The following is an 11,942-nucleotide window of genomic DNA, read 5'->3' on the forward strand; positions in this document are numbered from 1 at the left end:
ATAGCCGGGGCATCAATGCGCCTCCCTGATCTGCAAATCGCCAGCCTGAAATCTAATCAACTATTCCGGCGGACCGAAATCTGCAAATCGATTGAAGAACCTCCCACGTTTCTGTAAAAGAGAAGCCAGCGGCATCACAGCAAGTAATCATCCATCCCCGGGCAGCACCTTGCCATAAAATACATAAATAGGCTTTTTGGTAGGAAATAAATAAATGCGAACTTTTTTTTAGCAGTAGTTGAAAAATAAATGTGCACTTGAATAGGGACGGGACATGCAGGCAGTGCAGCACCGGCACGGGAGAAACCTCGAAAAGGCGCCGCCCCACCCACCCCACCCCCCACCCCCCACCGCACCCGAAAACCCCACTCAATCCCAGTCCACGCCGCAACGACGCTAGAACAAGTGAAGAGAGTGAGATTGAGAACCAGAAGCAGAGCAACACGCGGAGGGGATGGGCGACCTGGCACACTCCCGTGGCTGCTGCCCACGCGACCCGCCCTTGTAAATCTCCTTCCCAAATCTCACTCGCCAGAACCCCACTCCCCGATACCAGTCGCGGTCAGCATACCCCGCCCGCCCGCCGAGGAAGAGGCATTGTGAGGCCGGGCACGGCGGCGGCGGCGGCGGCAAGGAGCAGCCACGGCGCCAGGAATGAAGGGGGGCGGCGGCGGCGGCGGCGGCAAGGAGTCCGCCACCGGCTCCTTCCTCCGCTTCCTCCTCCTGCTCCTCCTCCCCCTCACCGCCCTCTACTTCTTCTACACGCTCCACCTCCTCCTCGCCTCCGCCGCCTCCTCGTCCACCGCGTCCTGCCCGCCGGACCCCACCGCGGTCTCCTCCCGCGTCTCCACCAACCGCACCGCTGCGGCGGTGGCCGACAGTAAGGCCGCCCCCGCGGCGTCCGCGGCGACGACGCTGCAGCACGTGGTGTTCGGCATCGCGGCCTCGTCGCGGTTCTGGGACAAGCGCAAGGAGTACATCAAGGTGTGGTGGCGCCCGCGCGGCGCCATGCGCGGCTACGTCTGGCTGGACCGCGAGGTGCGGGAGTCCAACATGTCGACGGCGCGGACGGGGCTCCCGGCCATCAAGATCTCCTCCGACACCTCCGCCTTCCCCTACACGCACCGGCGCGGCCACCGCTCCGCCATCCGCATCTCCCGCATCGTCTCCGAGACCTTCCGCCTCGGCCTCCCCGGCGTGCGCTGGTTCGTCATGGGCGACGACGACACCGTCTTCTTCCCGGACAACCTGCTCACCGTTCTCAACAAGTTCGACCACCGCCAGCCCTACTACATCGGCTCCCTCTCCGAGAGCCACCTGCAGAACATCTACTTCTCCTACGGGATGGCGTACGGCGGCGGCGGCTTCGCCATCAGCAGGCCGCTGGCGGAGGCGCTCGCGCGGATTCAGGACGGCTGCATCAGCCGCTACCCGGCGCTCTACGGCAGCGACGACCGGATCCAGGCGTGCATGGCGGAGCTGGGGGTGCCGCTCACCAAGCACCCGGGGTTCCACCAGTACGACGTGTACGGGGACCTGCTGGGCCTCCTGGCGGCGCACCCGGTGGCGCCGATCGTGACGCTGCACCACCTGGACGTGGTGCAGCCGCTGTTCCCCAACGCGCCCGCGCGGCCGGCGGCGGTGCGGAGGCTGTTCAGCGGGCCCGTGAGGCTGGACCCGGCGGGGATAATGCAGCAGTCCATCTGCTACGACGGGGCGAACCGGTGGACGGTGTCGGTGGCGTGGGGGTTCGCCGTGCTGGTGTCGAGGGGGGTGACCTCGCCGCGGGAGATGGAGATGCCGGCGCGGACGTTCCTCAACTGGTACCGGCGCGCCGACTACACGGCGTACGCCTTCAACACGCGGCCCCTGGCGCGCACGCCGTGCCACAAGCCGGCCGTGTACTACCTGTCGTCGGCGCGCAGCGCGGAGGCCGCCCGCGGCGGGGAGACAACGGTGACGCGGTACGAGCGGTGGCGCCCCGCGAACGAGACGCGGCCCGCGTGCCGTTGGAACATCACCGACCCGGACGCGCATCTCGACCACATCGTCGTGCTCAAGAGGCCCGACCCCGGGATATGGGACCGGGTAATCCCCTTCGCTCCTTCCCTTAACTCAATTCCTTTTTCAGCATATACACAAATGGCCCAATTGCTAATTAAAAACGAGTATTATACACTAAACTATACAGTCCAAAGATAGGAATGCAATACAAGATAGTTAAAAATTCTAGCAATGGTAGGAGAAGCGTATCCACTGTTAATTGCGTACTAGGTTTGGTTGACTACCTGAGCGAATGTTAGCATACGTACCTTTAATAAAGGATTGCTGATGTGTGTGGAAACACTAGTACTTATATTGCCTTTGGCGAGTTTGTTTACTGATGATGCATGGCTCACATGGATGTTGTGCAGTCGCCGAGGAGGAACTGCTGTAGGGTGCTGTCGTCGCCCAAGGTGGGGAAGGAGGGGAAGAAGACGATGACCATCGACGTGGGCGTGTGCAGGGACGGCGAGTTCAGCCAAGTAGTCTAGGTCTAGCCTAGCCTCTGTTAGGAGAACACTGTAGGACGATACAATATTATTTTTTTCTCTCTTCTTGTATTCTTGCTGGAAGGTATAACAAACGAGAGCCTCGTTCGGTCATCTCCTGCCTGCGTACCTACTACCGTGCTGGTGCTTTGCGCCTCACGGGCCATCACCAGGCACGAGAAGGACTCGAAGCTTTTCCTCTGCACTGCATCGTGCCGCTGCTGCCCCCACAACAGTTGAAGGAGACGTGGCAGGGCATGCATGAACGCATGCTGGTTCGCTGTGCTAAAAGGCGTGTGGGGCTACTGGGATTTGGACTTGGGAAAGCTTTGGTTTCAGCCTTTGGTGGCAAGATCCAGGCGTTCGGCCAACACCCACGCGGGGTGGGATGGCGTGGGGGCTTGTGTTTGTGTGTGAAATTGGGTCAGCGCGTCGGTTTTTACTTCGTTTCTGGCACCCGGCGTGGCTCGCCTCGGCCGTGTCGGGCAAGAGGGGAAAGCACGTCCGGCGACAGCATGTATAGGGATCCGGCTTGGCATGCTTTCTGGCAACAGGGACGACCAAATCTACCAGCCCCATCCGCCCGAGACATAATTAAGGTGATGTGGAGAGTGTTCATTCATTCCTCCGAACCATCAGCAACAGAGCTATAAATGCTCGCCGAGGCCGGTTCAACAGGTGGCGCACCGGCGCAACCGAAAACCATTTACACTTGTCGGCACGCACATGGCCATGAAAAGGAGGTCGCATGCCAACGTTCTCCCGTGATTCATGTCGCTCCCGATTCCATCCTAGTCCTAGAAACGAGAGCGAAAGGCGTTGCCTAACTCGAGTATTTTATGCCATTCCTGTGGTAATGATTCCCTATGACAAGTCTACAGTGTCAATCGTATACAGTGCTACTACTTGTTTAGGGTCTGTTTGGTTTCCACTCACCCTACCAAAACGTTGTTTGGTTTGTTGCAAAGTACTCCCTCCGTTTTTATTTAGTGTGCATATTAGGTTTGACTGAAGTCAAACTTCATAAAGTTTGATCAACTTTATAGAAAAAATTATAAGCATTTACCATAATAAATCTATATGATGTGTTAGTACATTCAATAATAAATCTAACAGTATTGATTTGTTATTGTATATATTAATATTTTTGTTTATAAACTTAGTCAAAGTTTACAAAGCTTGACTTTGACCAAAGCTAATATGCGGACTGAATAAAAACGGAGGAAGTATTTGGCTGCCAATGAGTCCTTTGTTGAATGGCCAACCCCTAGGCGGTGGAATCCCTCGCCAAATAATTGGCAAGGGAGCTACAGGCAAGAACCAGACATACCCTTAATTCCTGACGTACTCAACGGAGTACAAGCAAATTAACAAGCATATGCATAGGACTATAGTAGCCAGATCTAGAAATAAAAGCCGAACGACGCGTGTCAACATGGTCCTCGACACACCGATTCAGGACAAAGGTGTCTATCACGCCTAGACATGCATCAAAACAACACTTGCACGCATGTCGACGTTCCAGCATTTAGAGTTCCAAGGCCAAACGGGATACTCCTTGGCCCTGATGCAGACCTCCGGTGGATCATGCCACCCCATGTGTTTCAAGTTACCACGACTGAACACTGACGAATCATGGTAAACTACTCGCTAAGCAGTACTATCAGCGTACGTAGCAAAATGTTGTAACGCAAGACAGTTATATTCTCCGGCAGCGGACGATGTATGTTCGCCAAATTGAGGACAGGCAACAAAAGTCCCACCTTGGTTCCGCAAGAGGTCCCTGCGTTCGCACGCGCACCAAGCAAAATCTCCTCTAACCCTCCGCGTATGTACTCCTCCAGGCTAGCGACGTTCACCTGCCATCGATACAATTCCCTGTCACTTTTTTTTCTTTTTTTACATAACTAACTTGTTCAAAACTGTAATAAGCAGCCAAACTTCTATTACTAAAGGCTAGAAATGGGGTGAAAATGGTTCATCCAATCAATCACGTTTGCTTAGAATAGTACCGACTGAAAAATGAGCAGCTCACATTACATTACAGGTAAGCTGCGCAGCAAAATATCGACTTACCCTACTTGAGTTTGAGAAAACATCAGAATCAGCAGCACTGTGTGGTGCTTCCAAACTCAACGCCATGTGACTTGATGATCCTGGCAGCTCCTAGAAGAATGTCCTGTTCTGCGTATATCAAGTCGTCCTTTCTCTGAAAGTGTGAAGAGATTCATATCAAACAAAAAGGACGATAAGTATTCTAAACTTGCACCACAGCACCAGTACAGCAGGTTACAGAGCAGCAAAAGTATTGTTCTATATGGCTACGCCCTTGTGGTGAATTGTGGATAATTACAAACTATGAACAACTCTGGGAGATGTTTGCATTACTGTAGAACATCAAACTGCTTAAGCTGGACAGACTGACAGAAAATCGTTTTGTGTTATGTTCATTTCGATGATACACTATTTTGGATCACATTTCTTAGTCTTGTTGCAGCACAACTCCAGAACAGCAACAGATAGCAGCAGCTTACAAGTTGGATTCAACAGAACAGGTTGATACGATGCAACGCAATCTAATATAGTAAGCGTTGATCACCAAATGGATACATAAAATTTCAAGTCACATGTTTTCTTCTACTCTTGACCACTGAGCCATGTCAAAGAGAAAAATGCATGTATAATGGACAAGTGTTGCCAGGTTATCACTATATGACCTTTTATCTGGTGCTACTTTCTTCACCTTATCGCCCAAACAAATGCCTTACTGAAATCCAACGTAATAACTTTGAACGAAATAAATTTAACGCACCATTTTTTGGAGGATGCACCCTATGACAAGCTCTCCATATGAACTTTCCAATCTTGAGAGGTAGCAGTAAGGAGCATCTGTTTCCGAGATAACTTTTGGGTTGGACCTTAACATAGACTTTATCTCCTCTGCTACAGCAGGAACTTTCTCAATATCCTCAAGTTTTATAGGAATCTTGGTCACACTAACTCGCCACTGAGCTCGTGATCTATTCACTATAATCTGCAATTATTCAAAGAATGTCATGAGAGAAGATAGGTCACCCTGACACTGATAATCGCATAACTGGCCAAAATCTAAACAGCATTACTTTTGGCATGCATTGTCATCTTTCAATGATTTGTCATCTTTCTGGGATATTTTAACTAATAAAATGAACAAAAACATTTGAGCAAACTTCTCCTACTCCAAACTTCGTACAGAAGTGAATCACTCAAAGTTGATTTAAATCTCCAAAATTCATGTGTTTTACTCCCCATTACAACTGCAATGAGGCCATATGTACAAAGTTCAACTCAAACAAATCCTGAAGTTTAAAAGAAGGCTGTACCCAGTCTCAGTGCGAAAAGTCCTTGTGGTCTGGGGAAAATCCTGACAAATTAAATTTCAGTAGAAAGTACTCCCTCCATTTCTAAATATAAGCTCTTTTAGATATTCCAATACGGATTACATTACGGAGGTGTATAAACGCATTTTAGAGTGTAGATTCACTCATTTTGCTCCGTACGTAGTCCTTGGAATCTCTAAAAGGGCTTATATTTAGGAACGGAGGGAGTAGTAAGCTTTAGCAGTGTAACTGATAACTACTGTAGAGGCTAAGTTCTGAATTTGTCATGCTTGAGCTATAACTGAAAAGTACTATAGCTAATCACAAAAAAATTGCTCTTACATGTGCGAGGTTACCACATATTCTTGTTTGCATGTTTCCTAGGTGTTTCGGATCTTGTTTATGCCTTTATGGTGTGTCCAAAGATTGTCACATTGGGTAAAGATATCAAGGGTGTTATATTCCAGGCAGTTGAATATCACACATAGATGGTTCCAGGGTGATATACTGATATACATACATTTAAATGTGGATAGTGATTCAAGTTGCCTTAACGAGTCCATGTTACAGAACATTGCATCACAAATTGCTAACTAGAGAAAATTCAGCCTATAATAGCGAGTGATATCATTACCATCCAGTGATAAAGAAAGAAACGTGCAAAAAAAAAAACATTGCACCAAGTAAAACAGGATATGATAAGCAAAATGGGGGGAAAAAAGTAAGATGGTACAAATTACATATGTCACCATGTAGGCATAATATGTGTTGTTTAAGAATTTAGTATCCAGTAGAAGATGTGATGATACCTGACTTGAGAACAGAGAATTGGGCACTGTGAAGGGAAGCTTTTCTGGACTCATCATCGAAGTTGAAGTAAGTCCTATTTCGACTACCGTGCCTTCTATTGACCCAGCCTACAAAGGAAAATGTTTTACTTAGGGAGTCTATATATGCTACACAATTATAAAGCAATAAAAGATAAAATTGGCCTGTGAACATGCATTATTATCTGCAAACATGAACTTCATGAGAAATAAGGTAACATCTGACTCACAGCAGGATAAACAGATGAAACACTTGCTCCTCAGGGACACATCTAACAGTAACATGAGATACTTGACATATTCATAACCATAGTAATTTAGGGACAGTGTATTTTTATTCATGAAAACAAACGCGGTGGTCATAACTGTAAAAGCGGGTTGTCATGTCTTGGGTCAACTTTGTTTCCTCCTTTCGTAAAAAGCCTCTCAACTACCATGACTCGGTAGCTGGTATCACTTTGCTGGAGACCTTGTTTGTAATCCAATGCTTTAAAACTGTAAGAGATGAGTTCTATTTTTCCTCAGGGCACGGATCAAGCACATATCCCAAGCTAAAGATGAACATCTTCTATTCTCCTAGGGCATTTGATAATCATGAGCTCATATTACTGAATGTTATAGTTTGACAATTTACTAGCACCAACTAGTGCCTACCACACGGCAAACATTTGTCATTTATCAACATCTATGTATACTAAAAACAAATTACACATGCAGTCCCAGGTCAACGGAATTTCATAGTACATATGGTACACTCATGGTTCTAACAATGTATGTCCAGTAATCACGTATACGAATATATGATAAGGCACCTTTATGTATTCTCCAACTGAGAATGGCCTAGAAAATTGTAAGGAGAACCCATTCAACACGTTACCCAGGACATCTCTAGCAGCAAAAGCAGTAGCAACACCTGCAATGCACATCAGTGTAAAAGGATTTTAGTTTTGTTCGGAGTATTAACAACTGAATCAAGAAATATGAGGAGTCCTCACACGGAAGAAGAAATAGTGCATGCTGTACTATTTACGCACAGATTGCTGAAGACTGTAATATTTCCTAACAGGATTTCTGCATTATAGCATGCGTAGCATAACTATACATGAGTTATCGAAGATCCATATTACGCAGCTAACAGAAAGGACCGAAAGGTCAAACACGGCTACATTCCTTATTATCATATTGTTCTAAGATATATAAACAACCACATCTCAGTTGTGGCAACTAATTTGTACAACACGGTAGGCCAAGGAAACAAAATGCGGCTTCGATGAGAAAAATCTAAGTAAAAAAATCTTTCAGAAATAGAAAAGAAGATAATGAGCTATTCACGTCTAGGAAGCACAGGACAGAACACACAATTATTTAGCGCTTACTTTTACATGCTACATTTGGTTATTAAATCTTGATGTTTTTTAGTGCAGATAATGATTGCTAAATGCATTATCATATGGGCATATCACCTATTATTCCTCAAAACAGTTCCGAACATTACCTCCCACACCACCAACAGTTAATATTGATTGAACAGCTACACCACAAGCCTCAGCAAGACCCATTACACCAAGTGCAATCAGTCCCAATGAAGACACTTGGTTAAAAGCTGATAACCTTGCTCTGTCAGTGACTAAGGCAGTTTGGTTGGCCATAGCTTTAGTGATAAAGTTTGCTTTCCACCTATGAAGAAACCAGACAACCGACAAGACGAATGCACCCCTCAATGCTTGTGGAAAATAAGGTGATACACTTGGTGCGATCACTGCAGCCCTGATGAATGAAGAAAAAACATCAGAAATGATGAACATTCTGAGAACATAATATGCCACTTTTTATCAGGCAAAAACTTAGCAAAAACATGCATACAATTAATGAATATAAATGAACGTGTACTGCTGTATCATTAACAAAAAGAACAGGCAACAAGCATCCTTGATTTTGATAGGAAGTTTCTCTTTCAAATATTAAAGAAATATGCTCAGTCTAAGAATTTTTCAAATGCAGCAGCTGCTTCTCTTGTTGTTTTTTTTCAGAAAAGAGAGACAAGACAAACGTCACCATGGTACAATTAAACTTGCATCAATTTTTTGATACAAATTGAAAGGCGACACCCCAGATTAAATGGCAACACATATAAGAGAAGATTTAAATAACATCACAACATGGTAAAAACAGTGGCAAAGCTGTGCAAGGTAAGTTCAATAGAAACTCACATCTCTGAAAATGCCATAAATGTGATCAAGTATTTTGCAGGATCCTCCAATGCACTCCAAATGCTGGTGCTATATGAAGCATTAGTGTTGACTGAGTTCCCCAAAAGTGCTGATATCGGGTTCTGTGAACCATACTTATGAAGCCTCTTGAAGATGATAGGCATGACAAACCATGCCAAAATCGTACCGCATAATGTTCCTCCAAGTGGAACAACTACCTTTTCTAGATCTGGATTTGCCTCAAGAAAACTTTGAACATGGGGTGTAACTGCATCAGTCATCTCCTTCACTTTCTTGCCAGCATCAGTCGTAGCATCGATGGCGGAGTTGCGAGCATTTTCAAAAATGTCCATCCAAGTGGTTCCTCCAGTACCAACCTCAGCAGTTTCAGTGGGAGGAACAATTGGGACATCAGGCTTAATTCCAGTGTCTGATGAGTATGCACGGCGGATGCTGGAAACACCTAACGGTCCTGGCAATGCATTAAAACTGGGCCTTGAAGTATTCAACCAATTAGTGCCCATATAAGCAGAAAGGGGCATCATAGCCCTTGACACACCATTGGCTGGAGGAAAACGATCCATTGCTTTCATCTGCCCAATAACTGAATTGCCTGGTTTTGCCTTGCCCCTGGCACAGCTGTTGAACCCCCTCAAAGAAGCGCCAGGAGATTTGGACCCAATCGATAACTCCATAAGATTCTGAGATGACCGACGCAAGATTGCTGTACACCCAGACATTGTGCACTACTTAAGAAACTGTGCCCTGAAGTATGAAAATAATCAATATGAAAATTGGAGAATAATAAACATAACTAAAAAGAAAACAAGACTACTACCAAACTCTGTTAACGATGACTAAATGACCAAGTATAAACCATAATTCAACAGCAAAGCAACAATGTATGAAACTACCAGTTATCAACATATACCATATCAAACTTCATTAAGCTTGTAGGACCAGAAAATAACTCTGGATGCTAAATCCGAAAATTCTGAATCATGAGAACTTCAATTTCATGGTGCCAAAGAGCTCGGCAAACTATAGGTATTCAAACATCAAAAGATAAAGGACAGACGTCGGCTGCTTCTCTAACTGTTATCCATGCTGTTGGCTGCTCCGGGATTTGCATCAAATTGGTGTGCCAAACCTTATTAGGAGCAAACATAAAAAAATTACAGTGCAAAGCGACCACTCGAGCGATCCTTGCCAAATTTCCCAATCACAGCAACAATAATTCGTCGGCACAACCAAAATCAGCTTAATCAGCAGGAAAATTCAGGTCTCAAGTTAGAATCAGACAAACGAACTAGTATAAAGCAGCAATTCTTACTCAACCCAGATGCTATATTTGCATAAACCCTTAAGGCAACACCAATCAAACCGGCACCGTTACAAATAAAAGTTCACATCAAACAGCTGGAAACATAATTAAAGCAACAGAAATGGCAATGATGACTAAAAGGAATGAGGATAAACCTTAACACAACTCTCACTTGAACATGACCGGCAGAGAAACAATGTGTATGAAACTAGTACTAATTATCAACACGCACATGACAAAAGTACACCCATCGCAGTTTCTCTAACTGAACCATGCTATCCATTTCTATGTCTCGATCATAATAGCAAGCTCCGTTTTGCAACAAATGATTGGGCTAGAGCCACGGCAATAAATACATTGCAGAGCGACCACGCAAGTGACCCTTGCCATAGGTTGTACTCCTATACTTCCGAATCACACGCACATAGTTTTGGAGTATCAACGAGCACCCAAAACTTTCCGAATCACAGCGACTATAATTCGTCGGTAAAGTCAAATCAGACTAATCAGAGGGGGGAATTCGGGTCTCCCATCAGAATCGAACGAACGAACTAGGCATCAACAATCCTTACTTGAATTCCGGATGCTACATTTGCATAAACCCTCGAATCGGGCGGCACGGAACCAGCGGCGGAGCGTCAGTAACAAAGCAAAAAACTCGCATCAAAACGCACGCCGGAGACGAAGCCCGCGGCGCACGGGGAAGGCTCTGACTACAACTGTCGGCCGCGCCATCTAGAAGCGGTAAGAACCCACATCGACGAAAGGGGAGGTTCAGCCACGGCAGTGATTCGAAGAGGGGAGGGTGGTAGGGCTTACGCTTCGGATAGGCGGAGGAGTCCGGGAGCCGGCGGCGCTCCTGCTTCGTCCCCGCCGCGCTTCAACAGCTGGCCCGGAGGGGCGTGGGCGCGTGGGGTGGGGGGTGTGAAGCGTGAGGCCACGACGGCGACGGGGACTGCGCTGGTTTATTTTCCTTGCTCTCTGCTTGCCTTTCTTGCGGGACAGGAAACAGGCGATGTCGTGGAGAGGCTGCGGGTGGGGCCTCCTCCCTGCCCTCACCTCACCCCCGCGTCGTGCGGTGCGTGCTCAGATTTTCCTTCCCTTTTCCTATTCTTTTCTTTTCTCCGAGGGATCTTTTTTTCTCTGAGGGATCTGGCCTTCTGGATTACCCATCCAAGGCTGCATTTCTCTTCCAAGCGCGGGGCAAGTGTCCTCGCTGGGCCTTTACGGGTAGCAAGTACCGTTAGAAATTAGGCCCAGCATATATATAGCTAAAAAGAAAAGAAATTAGGCCCGTGCATTCCACCGTGCCCGCCAGCACCGCGCGGCTCAGACCAGCGTGGCACGCTCGGCGTCGTGAGACGGGCGGCGCGGCACGTTCCGGCGCGTGCGAGGCCAACGCCATCACGCGCGCAGGCTGCCATGCCATGCTTCACCGCCGCCCGTCGTACTTTCGGAGCTCGCCGTACAGTGGCGCCACCACGCAAGCTGCTGGCTTCACCGCGCTCAGTGCGGGATGCCGTCCTTGATCTTTTTGGGTTCACCGTACAGTGGCGCCACCACCGCCCTTGCCGGGTCCTCGTCGCTGATTAGCCGGCGAGCGCGGCGAGATTCCGTCACGCATACCACCTCCCAGCTCCGTGGGCGTTCGGTGCACCTCCGCTCCCCTCATAGCAACTCCAACCGAGGGA

The 11,942-nt window shown here is 47.5% G+C and overlaps 2 protein-coding genes across 2 annotated transcripts; one reads left to right on the plus strand and one right to left on the minus strand.

Annotated features, from left to right (window-relative positions):
• Nucleotides 1–350: 350 nt before the first annotated feature.
• On the plus strand, nt 351–2,645 carry LOC125539277 (uncharacterized). Its single transcript, XM_048702706.2, has 2 exons — nt 351–2,088; nt 2,415–2,645. Exons 1-2 carry the CDS (start codon nt 655–657, stop codon nt 2,532–2,534), a joined length of 1,554 nt encoding a protein of 517 aa, XP_048558663.1. The 5' UTR covers nt 351–654; the 3' UTR covers nt 2,535–2,645.
• A 1,265-nt stretch (nt 2,646–3,910) lies between these two features.
• LOC125539278 (mechanosensitive ion channel protein 1, mitochondrial) lies at nt 3,911–11,232 on the minus strand. Its single transcript, XM_048702707.2, has 8 exons — nt 11,071–11,232; nt 8,928–9,692; nt 8,213–8,484; nt 7,530–7,630; nt 6,700–6,807; nt 5,344–5,565; nt 4,608–4,740; nt 3,911–4,390 (listed from the first exon to the last, which is right to left on the minus strand). Exons 2-7 carry the CDS (start codon nt 9,665–9,667, stop codon nt 4,636–4,638), a joined length of 1,548 nt encoding a protein of 515 aa, XP_048558664.1. The 5' UTR covers nt 9,668–9,692; nt 11,071–11,232; the 3' UTR covers nt 3,911–4,390; nt 4,608–4,635.
• Nucleotides 11,233–11,942: the final 710 nt, after the last annotated feature.

This window comes from Triticum urartu, chromosome 2A, assembly GCF_056163025.1.
Source record: "Triticum urartu cultivar PI428250 chromosome 2A, HENAU_Tu73, whole genome shotgun sequence".
NCBI classification, from domain to species: Eukaryota; Viridiplantae; Streptophyta; class Magnoliopsida; order Poales; family Poaceae; genus Triticum; species Triticum urartu.

Excerpts from the sequence above, each read along its gene's own strand:
- LOC125539278 (XM_048702707.2), bottom strand. The coding sequence starts at position 9,667 with ATGTCTGGGTGTACAGCAATCTTGCGTCGGTCATCTCAGAATCTTATG. Across the intron at positions 8,485-8,927 it reads TTTATGGCATTTTCAGAGAT|GGCTGCAGTGATCGCACCAA; the intron begins GTGAGTTTCTAT and ends TTCATTCATCAG. Across the intron at positions 6,808-7,529 it reads CAGTTGGAGAATACATAAAG|GCTGGGTCAATAGAAGGCAC; the intron begins GTGCCTTATCAT and ends TTTCCTTTGTAG.
- LOC125539277 (XM_048702706.2), top strand. The coding sequence starts at position 655 with ATGAAGGGGGGCGGCGGCGGCGGCGGCGGCAAGGAGTCCGCCACCGGC. Across the intron at positions 2,089-2,414 it reads ACCCCGGGATATGGGACCGG|TCGCCGAGGAGGAACTGCTG; the intron begins GTAATCCCCTTC and ends GATGTTGTGCAG.